The sequence below is a fragment of the Gymnoscopelus microlampas genome (genome assembly GCF_963454915.1).
Source record: "Gymnoscopelus microlampas genome assembly, chromosome: 17".
NCBI lineage: Eukaryota > Metazoa > Chordata > Actinopteri > Myctophiformes > Myctophidae > Gymnoscopelus > Gymnoscopelus microlampas.
The window spans coordinates 32,069,803-32,090,189 of NC_139954.1; the positions used below are offsets into that span (position 1 = coordinate 32,069,803).

General features: G+C 40.2%; 2 protein-coding genes across 2 annotated transcripts in view; one reads left to right on the forward strand and one right to left on the reverse strand.

The window, feature by feature from the left end:
* Nucleotides 1-2,066: 2,066 nt before the first annotated feature.
* Nucleotides 2,067-4,122, reverse strand: sp9 (sp9 transcription factor; the record flags this gene model as incomplete). Its single annotated transcript, XM_084085168.1, has 2 exons — nt 4,032-4,122; nt 2,067-3,368 (listed from the first exon to the last, which is right to left on the reverse strand). The coding sequence occupies exons 1-2, from the start codon at nt 4,050-4,052 to the stop codon at nt 2,067-2,069; spliced, it is 1,323 nt and encodes a 440-aa protein (XP_083941294.1). The 5' UTR covers nt 4,053-4,122.
* A 3,275-nt stretch (nt 4,123-7,397) lies between these two features.
* LOC311064239 (obg-like ATPase 1) overlaps nt 7,398-20,387 on the forward strand; it is a 39,624-nt gene continuing 26,634 nt past the window's right edge. Inside the window, exons 1-4 of the mRNA XM_084084074.1 lie at nt 7,398-7,491; nt 7,605-7,696; nt 13,690-13,833; nt 14,349-14,476. Coding sequence (XP_083940200.1) covers nt 7,477-7,491; nt 7,605-7,696; nt 13,690-13,833; nt 14,349-14,476 — 379 coding nt within the window. The 5' untranslated portion in view covers nt 7,398-7,476. The remainder of the gene's footprint in view (nt 7,492-7,604; nt 7,697-13,689; nt 13,834-14,348; nt 14,477-20,387) is intronic.

The following is a 20,387-nucleotide window of genomic DNA, read 5'->3' on the forward strand; positions in this document are numbered from 1 at the left end:
AAATAGGCCTATTTCATTTGTGATTTCATCGGGTACATGCTCTGGAGTCTGGATAACCACAGCAATTCTTAACGTTTGACTTGATGATAGGCTACTGTATCATACAGTAGCCTATCATCAATGACGGGAAAACAATGTGAGTCCTTAATAAAATGTCCCTCTCGTCCTGTCTCTTGAGCGCTCTTCTTGCATCTGCCTATTGTGCGCTGAAAACATTATGGATCATATTCAAAAATCCAACGAGTTGGCATTTAAAAAATAAAATATAGATCATTGACTTTAGTTACTATCCATGTTGCAACCATATCAAGTCGTTCGTTTAATTTAAGCAATCTCATTTTGTATTGGCCCAAGGGCGACATGAAATAAGTGACCATTTATTTCATTTAAAAATATTAAATTCAATCTAAAATCACAGGGGAATTATTTCTCTTCCCTATTATTATTATTCATTACATATTAGCTTTTTTATTTGTTTTTAGAATTAAATTGAAAGCGAGACGGGGACAGGGCAGGCCTAATATATTGATATATTTATGTTGATGTCTGTGAATTCAACATTGGAATTAGGCCTACCATTTTATATTGAAATGCCGCTAGTTCTGATTTTTATATTGATGAAATTCAAAATGTCACTCTAATTTAATAGTTTTCACTGGGTTATATCTGACCGTTTCCGTCAAGGCGGTCGCACAAAAGGAAATGAAAATAATTCCCCTCTATTGCCTTCTGCTCAATTTAACTTCCCCTTGTAAAAAAGAGCGTGTCTGGATGAGATGCGTATTCCCAGGCCTGGACTCTGGCTGTAATTATTCCCCGGGCTGGTTTCTCTTTGAGAGTCGGACGCTGCAGTGGGTAAGCACAAAGAAGAAGGCAGAGAGCATCCTTGAACCCTTTCAATAAGGGGCCACTGATATTCAAATACACACAGGCACCATTTGACTGCGCTGAGCAAAGAGCATTTTAAATTCAACATTTGCATGTGGCTTTTTGCCCCTTCTTTTCAAAAGTAAAAAAAAAACTGTTCCCATAACATCTAGTGGTTTCCAGCAAAGAGAAAGATGACTGAGCCTTATTCTTGGGCTATACCATCTCCGTTTTGTATGCAAATTAAGGCAGTTAATTTGGACAATTAGAATAAATATTCAGAGACCTTTGTCATCAAACCCCCTTGGAAACCGCCAGATAAAGTGAAATTGAACAAAAGATGTCTCGGAGATTAATTAGATATTTGATAAGACACGAATCCCTAATCGCAAATACAAGACACATGGGGCTGTGATGTGCTCCAAGTCATAATTAATACCATTTAACAAGATTTTCATTTGGGCATGAAATGTCTTTTCCGGGGCATTAACCATTGATTTATTCCATAGAGAAAATAGTCAAAGTCAAGGTGCGATTACCTGATATAATTTAGAAAATAAACGCATTCTGAATGTCACCCCATATTTGTCCAAATAAATTTTCATTTCTAGATTTAGGCCTGAAGAAAATAATTTGGGCAAATTATAAAATGTTCATCACACAATTTCAGCCTCGGATGTTTTAAAATGTTTTTAATTATGGTAAAATGAAAGGCTTATACGTGTGGCTTTATACAGGTAAACATTTATATATATATATTTTAGCAAAGAAATAAAATGGTTAACTAAAGTTTAAAAAGCTGTGTACATACATATCCACAAAGTGCGTCGAAAGTAAACTCCCTGATTTCAGGATACCAAACACGAATAAAACAATCATTACATTTACATGAAAGTAACACATTTGTCGTCATATACAAGATGAACTCACATTGTCCAACCAAGTTCAACAGGTTTAGCGCACCCTTAAAGCTAACCGTGCCATTTCTTTTCAAGTTGTCTAAAAAAATGTTCAAGGCCTGCCATTCTTTAATTTATGTCCCATTTGTGTATGGTGTTACGAATCAACATTCGTTACGCTTGTGAAGAACAATGTTTTATCTTCGCAAATGCCTCCTTGGAAATATTTTTCTAATCAGACCCGTTTTCAAAACTGTGCCACTTTCAATTAGATTGTTGCATTTTTTATTTCTCACTCTATTAGGGCTCGTCGTGGGGAGACTGGTCTTTAGACGTGATTCTGGGGTGTACCCCGTCTAAAATGAGTTCAGGGGACTCGGACCTTGGGGTCTCCAGGTTACTGGTGTCGGTATCACTGTCGCTCCCTTTTTTGCTTCCTCCACCACCGGCAGTGTGCGTTTTGATGTGTTTGCTCAAGTGGTCACTCCTCATAAAGCGCTTGTTGCATACCGGGCACGCAAACCTCTTCTCGCCGGTGTGGGTGCGAAGGTGTCTCTGGAGTTCATCGGATCTCGTGAATCGTTTGCCACAGAATAGCCAGTTGCAAACAAAAGGCCGCTCGCCAGTGTGCCACCTCAAATGAGCTTTGAGGTGAGATGTTTTCCCATACACTTTGCCACAGCCAGGAATGTGGCAACTATGCAGTCCTTTCCTCCGAAGACTGGCCCCTGCGGGCCCCAGCCGCTCAGCCTCCTGACAGTTTGGACAGTCACATGTTGCCCTGCCTGAATACCTCCTGGATGACCTCGAAGAACTACTTATTCCCGAACTGGCTCCTGAAATCATGGCGTTGGCGGCCGATGCGTCTGTGTACGTGGGGATGACTGTTTTGAAACCCTCTTGTGTTAAGAGGTGCTGACCGGTCGATAGCAGGTGGGATGCAGAGGGACTTATGCCGGTGGAGCTGAACGCCGAGTGGGTCAATGTGGAGAAATCTGGATTGTAGCCACTGAGCTGAGAGTGTATGGCTTGCGGCGTCCCAGAGTGTAGGGAGGTCTGGAGGCTGCTCGCTGGGTTCTGCACGTCGAGCCACGACCCGGGGTTGGTGTGAACGTCCCACCACGATGACGCCCCGTTAGTAACATCACCAGCGATGGTTGAATGGAAACCGGACTTGTACCACGACTCATACGGATGAGCCATCCCGACTCTTGGATAAAGTGTCTCTGCCGATGTGTGGACTTTGGAGATAAAAGCTGATTGTCCAGACTCCTGAGAGGCGACACTCGCGGAGTTGGAAAACAGACCGCTGTAGTCTGTGGAAAACGCAGACGAGGTCGGGGAGGTGGACGCAAGGCAGAACGCACTGTTGCTGCCGCCACCGGTTGATGTGAGTCCTGTGGACGCGCGGCTCGTTGCCACTGTGAACCCGGGGAGGCTGGAACCCAAGTTACAACTAGCGGAGGACCGTTTCCAGGGATGAAATCCACCTTTGGAGAAAGCACTGGAATCGGGTAAAGTGGTGAGAGGGCTGGTGTTACCAATTTTGTTGCAGGTTGCCGCCAGCATCGCTAAAGGGGTAGTTCCAAAACGTGGCTCTTCCTGAAAGAGAGAAAAAAAAAGTTATTGGACTCAAAAATCATTTGTTAGACCACACCTTTTGCTGAAAGTTCTCTCAGTTTAACAACCGAAGGACCGGGTGATTATCTTGAGACACTTTCATTCGTTATACAAACGATTAACGTTAACGTTAGTGCAACGTGTTCTAAAAGTAATAGACACGCCAGTGTATAGGCATTTTGTTCCAAGCTACTATATTGCTTATTTTTTGGAGTGCTCGTGGTGTATGGTAATACGTGGTACGTTATATGTTATATGGCATATATGTTATAACAAAAGTTAATTGTAACTTACAATAGGCCAATAACGCAATGGAGTTATGAAATGTCAGTTTGTAGCCTATAGTATAGACCTAGCCCGTGAGTGAAAGGCTATCCAGAAACTCGAGAATATTGACTCGAAAGTTTGTTGACCATGTGTAAAATAGACTGTCAGATTTAGCCTATTCTACGGGGTAACGTTTAGAATTGGCGATATTATAATCAATTTCCCGCGAAACTAGTGTAGATTTTAAAATCATTTAAATAAAATGTATAGGCTACCACACGCTTCATTCTACTTTTACTGGATAGGCTAAATCGCGGGGGGTAATAACTTTTAGTTTACGCGTAACTTTTTACGCACGAATACAAAATCACAACTTACCCCAAGTATAGACGTAGCCATATCCAGGGCTCTGTGCTATGATGAAATTGTTCGCAATTGCAATAGTGTAGGTTTCCAAGTTGATTCAGACACTGTGCTTTTCTCAAGCCACGCAATTTCTCTCTTGGCTCTCGCAGGCTCCCACACTACCTAGTTGTAGAGAGCGTGTTCTTTGAAGTACAGCTGGCACGGACGCGCAGCCAATCTAACAGCGGCATTCCAAGCTGGGCGATGGGAGTCAACCAATGAGAGGGCTCGCCCATGGACACAGACGCCAAACGCCTCACGTCAATCATCTGTTGTGTAGCTCTGCTCCTCTGACTGTCAAGCATGATACGATTTGGTAATTTCTTTTAAATACATTTTATGTATTCTCACACGAAGGCTCAATGTCTTCTTCTTTCATAGAAATGAGTTCAAACACCTAGTGCTCCAGAAGGTAAGCAAATCACTTTTTAAGATTTTAGGGGATTGTGGCATATAGGCTATATGGTACTAATATGGCTGTCATTTAATTCTTTACATTCTGATCATAGCCTACATCATCGGCTACACATTACGCCACCGAGAAAGACATTGAGAAACTGCGGTCGATCTAAGCACATTTAGGTCGATTTAGGTTACAATATAGCCTATATTATGCGAGGCAATATTTTTACACAATGTGTTTTTAAACATCCCACGATTGTTTGTATTAGTGTAATTGGCTAGTCACGGCATGACACGAGGCTCGCCGAATATCAGCTATGATGCACTTCCATCGGTATGATGGGAAGTTTATAGCCTCACACACTGTTACATACAATACGGAAGGCCTGCTATAGAGATCTCCCATTTGTACAGAAGAAGATGTTTGGGGATATTTTTTGGACAGCTAGAAAGGGACAACAAAAAAACAAAACAAAAAAACGCTTTAATAGCGCCGTTTAGCTTACTTTCAGTTTCAATTCATGCGCGCATTGGCGTGTGTGTGTGTGTGTGTGTGTGTGTGTGTGTGTGCTTGCATGTGTGTGCCTGCGTGCGTGCGTGCACGTGTGTGTGTGTGTGTGTGTGTGTGTGTGTGTGTGTGTGTGTGTGTGTGTGTGTGTGTGTGTGTGTGTGTGTGTGTGTGTGTGTGTGTTTTGGGGCGCGTGGGTGCACGCACTCCCTCATGCATGCTTGCCTGTTGTGGGAGTGAGGTGAGATGTTGGGTTAATTAAAAATGACAGATTGCTTTACCTGACAGTCATTTTTAAAGACCATAAATTATTTAGGAAAAAGTTTCAGAGACCTCTGTATGGAATGTTCTGATTCGATAGCGAGGGAAATTGGAGTTAAAATAATTCTCTAATTTGCTTGAAGCAGGGAAAAAAGAGAGTTAATTTCGTCTGTGTAGGCCTAGATTTATATTATCTTTCTAATAATTCTTAAGATCGCAGTGACACAAAGGCAACATGTTCCACAACTTGTTAAGACATTCAGGGGTAATAATGTAAGACTGGCCTGCTGTTAAGTGAATCATCTATGATCTTCCCTTTAAAAGTTAAAGCAATTTTCCAGAGAAAGGCTTCAACCAACATGTGCATTATAGTATTCAAAACGGCCAAATAATGCACCATTATAGTGTCTGAATGCTGCCAGTCAACACAAGCGCAATTTGTTCAAAGACTCATTTTGCTTTAAATCCCCAGGCTTGTGGGGGGCGAGTAAAAAAAACAATTTCATCAAATACTTAACGCTGCCAAAGAAAATGGATTCATTTTTGCAATCACGGCAATTTAACGGAGTGCTATTAACACCATTAAATGCTTATTCTCCATAAATAACGTTGATTGTTGCTAAAGAAGAGCAAATAATATGACAATTAATAAAAATGAATGTAACATGTAAGGGGATTTCCCCCCCCCATTATTTATAGATTGAAGTAACTAATTACAATAGACATATGTAATTATTTTTGATTATAGGCCTAATTCATATTTCAATTTAAAAATGTACCTTTTTCACTGTTAATGAAGATCAGACAATACACGCCTATACATTATTTCATGCTTGTTCCAATTTTATTAATAGTCTGACATGATTCCTTATATTCTGCTCATATATGAATATAGTAAATACAATTTCATACACATTGCTTCTAATTCAATTCTAATTCTTCTTATGTCACTGTAATAAGATTTATAAAACGTTTCTAATTGAACTGTTTTACCAATGCCTAAAGGAAAGAACAATCTTATTGTCATTCAAGAGAGAATTTTGAGTTGAATCTCTAATTCTGAACTCCTTTCGTGAGGACTTTTCTGTGGCAATTAGGAACCTATTACAAGCCATTAGATTGATCAATGTACCTTAAACAATGGGGATGATTTATTTGGTAGAACAAAACGCTCTGCATCTATTGTGATCAGTCTTAAGTGACGGTACATCCATCAAGGCGTTAAGCAACAAAAGATAAATGATTAATTCAGACCTATTCATTTAAATTCTTGCTACGAAAGCACCCCTACTTGCTTCAAATCTGGATTATTAGAGCCTCATTTTCTGCATGTTAATCTATACAGGGTACTAGATTTGGGGATATATATCTTGCATGCTTTAATCTTGTATATCTCTAGAAGGATGTTTGAGATTTTTAAGGGATGTTATACATTTTTATGTTATACATATCAATGTGCCTGTTTCTGTCAAAGGGAGTGGGGGATTATTCACGCCATGTCACACCTTTGTTCTAAGCACCTGTATACACTGTTGTCTGATCTAAGCATATTGAAAGCTATCAGTTTGGAGGGTATCAGTATTAGAGAAAAGCAAGGACCAATATGTGAAGTTCTCAATGTAACTCAATGTAGATTATTGTTACACTTATTTTAATATACCATGCTATTTCATTTTCATTTGTATTGCTTATGAATTTCTCCTTCTGATGTCTCCATAGAGAACCTAACTGATAAAGTCCAGTGTTTGTACCCTGCATTTGTAAGTTAATCAGACAGTTGAAATGACATGTTACATATTCAGTGTAAAGTCTATTGTACTGATGAAGTGGTACTGTGACCAATAACTTCAGAAGTACAGGGGGCAACACATGATAACAGTTGATTACTCTCAGCAGAGTGATTCTACTAGAAGAATATGTTAATGTGAAGAGTATTGGCTAGTTTTTCATATTATTTCCTCAACTGATATTTCTTTGTAAGACTGAACTCAGACCTGCTCATTGACCTGCATCTCTCAACGCACATTTGCTAAATTTGGAAGTATACTTCAGCTTGCCATGCAGCTAGTGTCAACTTTCATTTCTAGCATATGCATGATCTATTTTGAGAGAGGGGCATGAGCCATTTGAAATGGAGTCGACTGGATATCTCTAGGAGTGGGCTGGACACATTTTCTTTCAATGTATGATTTTTGCATATAGAGCGTGCAGAGAAACCACCAGTGTAAAACTAAGTATAAAATAAAGATGGCTCCAAAGAAGGTATGTGACGTGTTGTATGGAATACCTCACCATTCAAACATTAATGTGAACTGCCGGTTGCATAATGACAAGTGCCTCAACTCATTCCAGGCATTATCACTTTGCATTTATAGGGAAAGGGAGGTGAAGAGCTGAAGCCAGCACCACTGATTGGAAGGTTTGGCACCTCATTGAAAATAGGAATTGTCGGACTACCCAATGTGGGGTGAGTAAAAAGGTTCTTATTTATGAACACTGGGCATGCACAAAGACACATTTAGGTAATGCAAGATATACATTATATCAAGTACCGATGAATGAAGGATTAACAGAATTCTTATTGCATAAACACAGGTAATTCAGAGGGTTAGCCTACTGCTTAAAACGCCATGCAGATTTTAACTGTGGCTATGTTTGTATGTATCCAGCAAATTTCCACACCTTGTGCATCATACTGCAATTTTATTTTATTTATGTATACGTGAGTGCTAACATATCACAAACTGCTCTTTGCCTAAAATGTTTGGAAGATGTTTGACTGTATTGATCAAATATTGTTGATTGATTAGCTACTAGGCATTCAAACATCCAGCAGAAGACATTACACATAGTAAATTCCCACACTTCTCGCACCATGCAGCTTGCTAATCCAGTGCTTTTATTCTGGTTTCACACTGGTATGTGAATGATAGACTATAGGGTCCAGTATATCAAATTAAATAATACCCCCCTGTCAGAGCTGTTCTTTATCTATTACCCTTTCACCACATGTCATGACCTGCTTTTGGGTCCCGGTCCACTGGTTGAGAAACACTACTTTTAAGTATGGTGCTATGAGAGCTGTGACCTTACTTACAGTACAATATGCGTTCCACTGTAAGACTTGGAACGTGTAGCTACGTCTAAGTCTTTGACAATAAAACCATTAATATTATCAGACACTGTGTTGTCACTGCTGTTGTATCCTACCTCCTCACCTACCAGTGAGGTGTCCCCACCGGGTAGACGTAGAGCCTTCCTCGTATTCCTCCCGGCTTCCCTCCCCAGAACACAGGCCAATTGTGTTTGTGTAGACGCTCGACAAAGCCGGATGCACCACGGTGGATTCAAACCCACAACCTCCGCGGTGGTAGGCTGGCAGTTTACCATTGCGCCACCCGAGCGCCCACTTGATGTTTTTTTTTATTATTAGTTGTTTATGTTTTGATCATATTTATATAAAAAAAAATGTTAGATTTTCTAGATTATCTATGATAGTTTGGACTCATTTGGGCATATGAATAATAGTTATTTTATTATAGTGAACTGATAGCTCATTGCAGGTGACGCATGGATAGTCACAATCAATTCCCCAAATAAATGGTAGTCTGTATGTATTAACTCATCCAGTGAAAGTATTGGTGATTCTTATGTAGAACATTAGGAGTCATGCAGGTGTGTTTCCTTTCCAACTGAATAAGACTTATAAAACGTGTAAACAACATGTCTGTGGCATTTAAAGGTCCACTTATTGTAGAAATTAACATAAACAACATATTCCTGGAACTCCAGGTCAGGTTGACTTTGCTGCACATTCTGCTCAACACATTGTAACAAAATTGTGAAAAGTTAATTTACCAAACATAACTTTCAGTGTGTCTATAGAAGATAATCACTGCTGTAGGAAATGCCATGGGTTTAAGTACTCACCATACCTGTCCTTAGCTGCCTTAAAGTACCTGCCCTCTTTAGTAGAATGTCCTTCATGGACTGTGATACTACATTAATGAAAACAAATGTTGAAGGAAATGATCATTTAACTGAGATCTCCAGAAACAGGTTTTTCTCAGCGTACCTTGAATTATTCATACATTGTATAATATTACATCATAGAATCAAGTCATCAAGGACCCCCTTTTTATTGCTTTTTTTAATGTAGCCTACAGGTATGCTAGCATTATATTTTATCCCATTCTAAGCTTATAAGCTTTATCAAATCAATTAATCAAGTAATTATTCATCAAGTAACGGACTAAAAGTTCGCTAAAAAAACAATGACTTCATGGAAGAGGAAGCAGTGTGTTCATTGATGTATATGTAAACCAGGAACCTGTAAAACAGGAACCTCTCTACTAGTCTGTCTGTCTGTCTGTCTGTCTGTCTGTCCTTAACGTATCTTGCGAACCACTCATCAGATCGACTTCACACTTGGTAGATGTATTGCTGAGGATATAAGGAATTGCAGTGTGAAGTCGATCAGGTGAGCGGTTCTCTAGAGCCGGCCCAGCATGCTCTGAATAGTCAGGCGTATCTCGCGGACCGCTCATTCCGATTAACTTTACTTTTGGCGTGTGTATTACTGACGACCCGAGGAAATGCAGTGTCGAGTGTGTCGATTGGGCCTCCAAGAAAACAATTGGCAATGTTCGCGGGTGGGAACCTGGCAGGGGAGGATTCTGTCACTGCACTACTAGAGGTTGGCAGAGGCGCCTATTCAGCAGGGAGCAGAACTGGGAGGGATTGCATGTTCCACTGCACATGCTACGCTGGGGGGGGGGGGGGGGGGGGGGAGTAGCATGTCTTTAATATTTGGAATTTGGAGTTTTTAGTGCATCCACATGGACATGATCATCTTTTTTTTGACAATTATTTTTCTTTTCTTTTCCCCCCAATGAATTTGTCATTCCCATAGTCCCTTGTTACTGTTATCCATACAGCTGGTCCTAGGGACAGTACAGACATTCATTCAACTTTATGAATCAATTATTTACCTGAGTGAGGCAGGAATGATCATCTTCAGTCAAACCTGTGAAATAAAATTGACCGCTAAACACAATTGCTGCGAATGGTGTGGTACAATTAATGTCTGAGGAGAGCTTAGTGGTTGCAAAGGAATCAAAACAAAGAGTGGAAAACAACGACCTTTGACAGTTCAGGGCTGCGTGTACCCACAAGGGAGAGGCCCATCAGCAGCACCTGCCATGTTATCAGCTAACTCCCTCCCATAGTATACAGAAATCCCAGCGGGCCAAACATCTTCGTTGACAGTTATGTTATGTATTGAATTAAAATGTTGATCATATGCTATTTTCTTGTTGTCTTTGTGAATGAATAAGGCTATGGGCATACAGTATGATAAGCAAATTATCGCTCAACATTTGTCATCATTGCCATCATTAGCCAACCTCTTGCAGGACTGCATCAGCCATGCTGGAACATTGGATGGATAACTTCAAACAATGACGAATGCCTGGGTGATATAGACTAGAAGACATTTGCAGTTTTTGTAAAACTCTTTTACAAGTTTTGGTCAGATTTTAAACTTGCCATGTGGCTTTTAACTATTAATCTGATAGCACAATGTAATGGACGTCTTTGCTGTGACCTGTAGAAATAATGAAATAAGACCTTGCTGGTAGCTGACCTGATGTGACTTTTTTATTTATTTAGAGTAGGCAGGTTATTTTCTACCCCCTTTTTCTCCCCAATTTAGTCGTTATGCCAATTAATTCCTCCCCACACACATTTATGTGTTGTCACTGCTGACAACACACTGCTGTTGTATCCTACTGACTCACCTGCCAGTGAGGAGCCTCCACCAGAAGGATGTTGTAGGGCCTTCATCCTACTCCTCCCACTCAACACTCCCTGCTGACAGGTGCCGCCCCAGCCTATAGGATATTGGTCTCCCAAAGGAGACCAGTATCACCCTCCCCGCCCTGCTTCCCTCCCCTGAACAAGGGCCAATTGTGTTCGCATAGACACCCGACAAATCCGGATGCACCACGGTGGATTCAAACCCACAACCTCCAGGGACTTTACCACTGCGCCACCCGAGCACCCTCTGACCTGATGTGTCAACCACATAATTGCAACGTCCTCGATTCGATTCGGGAACCTGTGTTTCATGTCGTTTCCCCTCTCTACCCTTAGCTTCCTGTCTCAGTGTTTACACTCTTCTCAATCTAAATACTACTACTAGAGACAGTAGAGCACTACAGAGCAAAAAGAGCCCATACAGCTACAAGCAAGGCTCAAGCAGCACAATCTTTCATCTTAATAAGCTGTGTTTTCACTACAGTGCCAGAATTCTTCCAGCAAAGAAATGTGCATAACTTGCTGGAATGGCAATGGGGAGAGACTGTTTTCACATTGGCAGCAAAAGTTCTGGTATAGACTGATAAGCGACCATTTTCATTTGTGTATTTTCTAAGTACTTTATACTCGTGCCATGCGAGAATGACTGTAAGCACGCAAGATTGTAACTTTAATCCATTGAAAGAACAGAGGATAAGCGAGCGGTTTTCTCATTCTTTTTTTCTCTCTCTCAATCATTCATTATCACGGTCGGGGACGGCGGGGGTTAACAGGTGGAGGTTTTTTTTAAAACGGCCATATTAATTTATACAGAACAGTGTGTCGGTGGTCAACGAATATTCCATATTCGAATATGCCTTCGAATATTAAGAATAAAATAATGTTCGGGAAAAAAAATATGATAAAAATGAAAAATGATAACAGGTCAAGCTGAAACCGGTGATTCATTTGGTAGTGATGGCAGACCGTTTACAACGACACACAACCGAAAAAGCGATATTTTCTCTTGTCAACGTTACATGCTATCCCAGTACTTTCATTTCTAGCGTTTTCACTACAGGGACATTTTTATTCCGCCAGTACATTGCGGAAAAATTACTAGGAAAATTTCGAACACCAAAACCTTCGCCACACAAGATAAGTGCCCGTTTTCACATAAGATGAATTTCAAAATGTTCATTATACTTCCTGCCTTTGACATAAACCTGGCTGGTGTCACTGATGATGTCACACTCTGTGATATCACAAGCTCACGGATCAACTTCAAACTCGGTGTGCGTATTGCAGAGGACCGGAGGGAGTGCGGTGCCCAGCGTGGAGTTGGTCGGATCGGCGGTTGCCGAGAACCACCTACCCGATCTGTCCATATATAGCATATACTGTATGGATATCTAGTTCACCAGAAGAAGATAACATCAGGGATCTCAATATATGGATATAAAAGGGACATGGACAGACAGATATATATGGGCATAAAAACTGCACAGGCAGACAGACAGGTACAACGGGTACTCTGACAATGGATACAACCGGTATTGCATAACCGGTTAGGGTATGCATTCCCAACGTGCATCGTTCCTGACTTGCATCGTTCCCCCGAGTAGGCCTAGTTGTTTACATTCCTTTAATTCAGTTTATTTCGTCTTTGAATTTTTTGCCTAATTTATAGCTACTTTGTCATGTTGTTAGCTTGAAAATCCTGAGTAAGACCGTTGTGTGACAAAGTAAACTTTACTGTTAATAATAAACATAAGTGTAAGTCTTTGGTTATAAATAGGATGGTGCATAATTTGTTGATAGCTAATCCCAACACAATCAGAATTACAGTGCTTAGCCAAGCATAAAGCCTGCCTCATGATTCCAGTGTCCTCTTCACATCAACGTCAGCATACAGTGGATTGCATATTTTCAGTTCATTACCACAAAATGACATTGAAGTGCATGTTATCTGTTTCTTACACAGTGTATAAACTGTACCAGGGTCTATACTTGCCTGATGATACTAGTGTTACTTTACATTTATGTTTTGTTTTGTTTTCTGTGAAGGTGACCCAAGAAAAGCCTTTAAGTACCTAAGAGAATCGACCCTGCTTTGCTAGAAATTAATACATAGACCTTTGCAATCTTGAGCAATTTCAGTTCTGTAGGTCCTGTCAACCAATCATTTAAATGTGAGTCACCAGGTGAGGGGATAAGGATTATAGTTAACTGCCATGCCATTATTACACTTAGATTCATTCTGTTGTCTGTACATCTTGAAGTGTCCTTGAGGTGCTTGTGCCATAGAAATGTCCCTTTGAGCACAACATGGGGCTACATTTGGCCGATCCCGTTCAATAGCTCAGATCTATCAGAAATGTAATTTGCCCCTCGATTCCAAGTACAATTGATCTATTATGGGATTATCTGACCTTGTAATTGTGCTTAGTAGCCTATTTTAAAATCAGAGTAGGCTTGATTCAAAAACGAGGAAATATCAATGTATTAGAATTAACTTTTTATTTTTCTAAAGAAGGAAAATATATTTTCCATGTTTCACATAATTCGTCAAGCACTTTGAATAATCTAAATAAAACTCTCCAGCCATTAGGTCCCACAAGCCCTTTATGATAGATTGACCTCTGTGCTGTTTTTTATTTTCAGGAAGTCAACCTTTTTCAACGTGCTGACAAAGAGCCAAGCTGCAGCTGAAAATTTCCCCTTCTGCACCATTGACCCACATGAAAGCAGAGTGCCCATTCCTGATGAACGCTATGATTTCCTCTGCCAATTCCACAAGCCTGCCAGGTATGGGGTCTCACATTCATATATTATTCACAATACAGGCACCTGAAGGCCATATACCAACTGCATACTATAGGAATGTGAAAGGATATAACAATGTTGTTGACATACAGATGTCATTTTTTCACATTATTTATGATTGTAGCTGTCCTCTATGATGTTTGGGAAAGAAAAAGCCATAGCATTGAGCTGTCAATCCATGGTTATCATATCTTCTAGCAGTTAGAGGAGGTTCCATTCGTGTTTTATGGTACTATGCTGATAAGCCAGTAGATAGATTCTATTACTCTGGGACAGACAAGTATCAGTACAGTATTGAACGTTCAAACCTTTACGAGAGCAATGGAAAACAAACTAACACAACATTGATCATTATCTCTATACCACTTTACAAAAGCATATAATCCACAAAGTTTATTGCTCTGCTGTTAATGAATAGATTTAACACAATGTATCTTTGAACTTTTGTTTAAATGACTAATTCTTTGCCCATCCTATCCCATCCTCCCGGATTGTAGCAAAGTCCCAGCATTCCTTAATGTTGTGGACATTGCTGGCCTGGTGAAAGGTGCTCATGCTGGTGAAGGTTTGGGAAACGCCTTCCTGTCCCACATCAGTGCATGTGATGGCATCTTCCATATGACACGTGAGTCACTCTGATTAAGGTTACTCTCCTTGCAATGTAAAAAAGAAATAGATCAACAAAATAACATTATTTTAACCAAGCAACTGATCCAGTATGCATTGCAATTAAAACAGCTGTGTTGTCAGTGTCAAGTTTTACACAGCAGTCCCTGCCTGCTCCAGCTTTTTAAAACCATGATGCTTTGGCTGTGTTATGGCTTCACTACACAGTAAAGTCCTCAGTGTTAATTTATCCATCCAACACTGAGGATTTTACTATGCAGTGAGGCTTATGCTGAGGTGCCAAGATCAACATAACAGTCAGGGGTAATGAAGCCAGACATTTCTAATGGGAGGCTCCCTGAATTAGAATCCCAGAAATGGGGAGTGGGGAAGGATCTGTGTTTGGTTTATGCTTTGCACAATCAGTAGCATATTCTGAGGTTTGGAAATAAAGCTAGACTGTCGAACAGCATCCGGTATCCACACATTATCGTAATTTGATTCCAAATGCCACATTTAATCAAGTTTTTGGTAGGACAAAGCAATCTAGGCTATCATGGAAGTATTGTAAGAATGGGAGGGTATTTTGGAGAATCTTTTGTTAGTTTTTATAATCATTTTGGAAAAAAAGCATACTGTCTTACCCACTGTACTATAGATGTACTATATTGTTTCTAACAGACGCTAAGAGCAGCAGCTTTTTGTCCCAACTTAGACAGATGTGATTAGCTCAGCAAATTATTACCAAAAATACCTGTCACTCAGTATGGCAGCCGCCAGCCTTGAAGTTGAAATTACTTGTAATTCTCTCTCTGCCTCACGTTCTTTTGTGCTCCCAACATCGTCTTTGTCTTACACAATTAAAGTGTTACACGCTAGAATAATTTAAATTGCTGCTTCTGAAATGTAGGCAGTCTCTTTTAAAAATAGAAGAATTTGTTTACTGATTGTATGCGGTTATTGACTTTACCATTATGTGGAAAGAGCTCTGATTAGTGAGTCGCTTGTGGCAGACAAAGAGCAGCCAAATGGATAGGGTTAAAATACGAAACCATTTTCCCATAATGTTCCCTTCTCTGCTAGGGATTTGACTTGGTGGACAGTATAAGTGTGTTATTTCTGTTCCGTTGTCATTTTTCAATAGCTTTGCGACTCACTACTTGTCTCTCTCACACACACACACACACACACACACACACACACACACACACACACACACACACACACACACACACACACACACACACACACACACACACACACACACTCTCTCACTCGCACGCACGCGCGTGCGCGTGCGCACACGCACGCACACGCACACACACACACACACACACACACACACACACACACACACACACACACACACACACACACACACACACACACACACACTCCTGTGTAAACACACTGCATGGTGACTCTATGTTCTTTGTGATCAATTGGAAGACCACCCACTGTAAGTCAGGCCTAGTAATGATTTACAGAGGAGGATAAGGAGAGATGTCAGGTGAGATACAACTGCCTGACTGATGCTTTTGAGGGATGACATTTTTGTCATTTGTACATAAAAAAAGCCTTTATACTGACAAGAAATGGTTTACCTCACAAGGAGATGATCTGGGAATTATTTTGTTTTCTGTTTTGTGCCACCTGCGTACACTCGCCAACAAATTGCCACCACAGGGAACTATCTAATGTCTGTGTACTTGACCACAACAGATCTTTATACCAGAATGACTTGGGACATTTTTTGTGCTTCCAGATACAGTATGTGCATAACTAAAAAACACCCTCTGTTCTTTTTATATGGACCAAATGTACATGACAGATCCTTGACCAAAACCAACCCCTTTTGTTTTTTAGCTGGTACAAAAAAACAACATCCATATCCATCGGAAATGAGATGATAGAAGGCTTCTTCTGTGAGTTTACAGCTGTGTGTTTTGACATACCATTGTTTTCCCTCTTGCGGATTCCTTGGAGACCATGCGGTATGTTTCTCAAGTTAACCATTAAACATAGCTGGTTTTGTTTTGCAATTATAGAAATGTTTTATCTGGTGTCAGGCAGTGTGGGCTGCAATATTCAAGGCACTTCTTTTATATTGCTTGATTATATGGTTGGGGGAATCACACTTTTTCTTGTCTGGAGTGGTATGTTTGTGTCTGGTAGGATCTGAAAACATGCTACAACAGAAGGATGCTCACTGATCGCTTGATGTCATTTGTGTGCTCGTAGTGCATGGGCTTTTGCCAAACTGAGTCACAATAGTTGACATGATCCTGATGAAATTAAGTGCAGAACGCTCAGCTACAAGTTGTGATCCTAACTTAAGATTAATTCAGAACTTGCCAACGTTTAAAAATAGCGAAAAAAGAAGAGTTGCAAACTCTTTCAAAAGTATGCAGGTGGAATATGCTTCTGAATCGAGACTGATATTGATATTACTGAAAAGATTTCATTTCTTTCTGCTGTGGGCTTATTGGATCCAGGCAGTGGTGTAACTGGAGTTTCTTCTTGATGTCAGGACTTTGAGGTCTACCAGACGTAGTTGCTCAATTCCTCCAGTATTGTGCATTTATGAATATTTTTCAACCCCTAATGGCTTTGAAAGGCCTGTGTAAACAGTGGATTTGCTTTCAACGAAAGCTTCCAAAAACTATTAAGGCGCATTATAGCATCCTGAAAACTGATTCTTTTGAATGCCTGGTGTCATAAGGGAATGGTTTGCAGGCATAAGTGTTCCCAGTGCTTCTGGAGTGACTGGATGGTTGGATGCTCTCTGTCTGAGACAAGACAGACACGTTTTACTTCATCTATTCCTCTATTCTCTGCTAGTAATGCCTGCCAGCTCACCTGGCCTCGTTCCCAGATGTTTGGTTTCTAACAATTAAATACATGAATGCTCACAGAGTGTCCCACAACCACTGTAGAAATCAGATGACTCATTCTTTATTGAACACTTTACAGTCACAGGGAATCTAAGACACTCCAATCTCAAGACATTGTGGCACAGCACATTTAATCTGAAAGGACTGGATGTGGTTGTGGTCAATCAATTACAAAGTAGATGTTATTCTTGGCAGTTGGCACACTTTACGCTTGTCTTTCACTCTGTTTTTCCTGCTATGGAACACCTGCATCAACTGTACCATAGGTAAACGCTACTGCTAAATGCTATTTCCTAATATTACAGTGATCTTTCCTGTCTTTTGCATGGCCTGTCCTATGCTGAGGATAGAGTGGCATAACGAGAGCATTGCTGTGAGGGTGGGTAGGTTGGTTGGTTGATTGATTGATTGATTGATTGATTGATTGATTGATTGATTGATTGAATCTGGACAATGACTGTGCGCATCTTGTGCTAACTTGTAACTGTACAAGGATATCTCAGTGGCGCGGAATGTAGAAAATCAAAACTAATTCTATGAAAAACTGACTTAACATATGTTATTACAACTAACTGCCCTGAAATCAAGTGACAGTTTTTTTTTAGAATGTCCAGCTAAAAGTGTCAATGTAGTTTGGACTGTTTAAAAACTTTAAATTGGGACTGTTTGCTATAAAGCCATTTGAAATGTGATAACACACCACCAAGCTTCTTTTTTCATGGAAATTACATCACAATATTACATATATTTCTATATTTGTTTTACTATTGAATACATTGTGGGTAGTCCACATGGGCCTTTCACTAGACTCATAGTTTGTGTCGGTGCCATTTGATTTCTGCATCTTCACCTCAGTTTTATCAGAGATCTGAAATTAGAGATCAGGTAATAATTGCTGCTCCGCTAATTAAACAAAGGAATTTAAACAATTTATTTTGACTAAAACGACACAGAAAAACTTTTTTTTAAGAAGAGAGAAACTGACCATCCCACAGTTAACTTTGTATGTTACTGAATCATTCCACTATCCCATATGTAATTTATTTTAGAAGAAAGGCATTATTGTGTCAGTTTCTTCACCTCATTGTGAAGAAACTCATTGTTTATTTAACTGCGGTGTTTAAAGAGTTGTGCAATTTTCTTGAGATGCAATTCCAGATCCTTTAGCTCTGCTGACAAGAAACCAAAAGTTCTCTCTTGTATGTTTGTGGGCTGTGTTGAGGTGCCTTCACAGACCGTAAGCACGTAATTCCATCCTACGATAGTGCGGCAAAAATAGCTGATCCAAAAGCTCACTACGTGTTGCATCGCAGTGCTTTGTGAGCTTGTAGATCTGCTATTTTTGCCATTGCTGAATATATAATGACATGCCATGGCCAAAATAGGGACGGCAGGTTAAAAGTGGTTAAATGAGCATTTTGATTCAGCGAGAAGAGTTTTTGTCAGCCTCCACTCATCATGGGTGATTAAAGTAAAACGTCTGTCCATCTTGACTGGAGATCACCACGGCTCCAGATAACATGCTCCGTGATTGAAGGTCGAAATATTTTGAATTCTAATGGGGCTTCAGGAAGAATTGCTTGAAATAGGCTGCAGAATCTTTCTGCTTCCTCCTCGTGCCCGAACTGCCCCCCCTCCCCCCACACACACAGACACACACACACACTTCCCTGTCCGCTGTGAAAAGAACCACTGGGAATGGCAAGGCCCGATGATCATAGAATTATTGGATGGTGATTCTAAACCCCTCAAAGAGGAGTTGCTATGGAGATCTCGTTCCAAACTGTGAAATGATTCACCTTTGAAAGGCTGAAGGGCCTGGAAGCTGAACACATCATTGTTCAGGTGGCGGTTGGTTAGGAAATTGCTGGTGCCTGTGCAATCAGCACCGCTATGGTAGTTAAGGATCTAAAAAGGTTTGTTCTCTGAATGGTGTGGGACAACAGTGACGCGCGCATGATGGTTCCTTTCAATCACAGCGCTCGCACACTCGCTGATTTGACAAAATAAATGAAATGACAGAGGTTAAGTTAAATGACAAAGGAATGAACACTATTATTGTCTATCAAAGTTAATGGAAACTGGAGCCTCCCCCATTATTTGTCCAGCTATGTATAGATTGCACAAGTGTAAATTAATGTTCTCTATTGAATGTCTGGTCCATGGTTTTTCCAGTGAGTCACATCAAAATGTTGCTGAAAGATACAAATCCTCATTGTTAATTTAACTCTGAGAGTGTACAAATGTAAACTCTCTGAGTTACAAATGTATACGTGAATACTACTGAGGATTTTATTGTGTACTAGATTTGGTATGAAACATCACAGCTGAGAGTAGATTACACAGGAATTGGAGACGCATTGTGCGATACTGATATTCCATGGAGAGCTGTCATTTCACTATAATCTATTTTGAAAGATGGGATCACGTGACAAAACATGAATGCCTATTTGAAGGACACAAACCTACCATTTTAAAGTGTCAACCTGCTCTTTTCTTGCTAATGTATGTGCCATAATCAAAATATGCAGAGAAACCAGGCTGAATTGGCAACAAACTCTATTACACAAGGCAATATTCTGCACATCTCTGTCAAATTTGTGTATCCCTAAGATGAATGTAAAAAATATATATTTCCTGAATAAACATAAATACTCTTGTCTGCATTGCCAGTGTTTTATGCAGGGCAGACATCCATAATGTGCTTTTCCTGACAGACCCATAAAATACCTTTTTACTGCTCTGAATACCAGGAGGATTGCGGTACTAAGTTTGCATGAACATTTTAAAAGGAGTGCTAGGAATGCAACTGCTTAGATGTGCCCTTACCCATCTTGCACGTGAAAACATGCACAGGAAGTTAGAAGCCAGTGAATACTATAATTTGACTGAATTATGTCGTTGACCGCATACTGTCCTCCCAGGTTGCAACTGTAGAGGAGCCTGCTTGATCAGAATTCATATAAAGAATGCTCATATGGCTCCCGTGCCTTGGTACCTGAAAGTGAAGTAGTGATATATGTTTAATACTATATA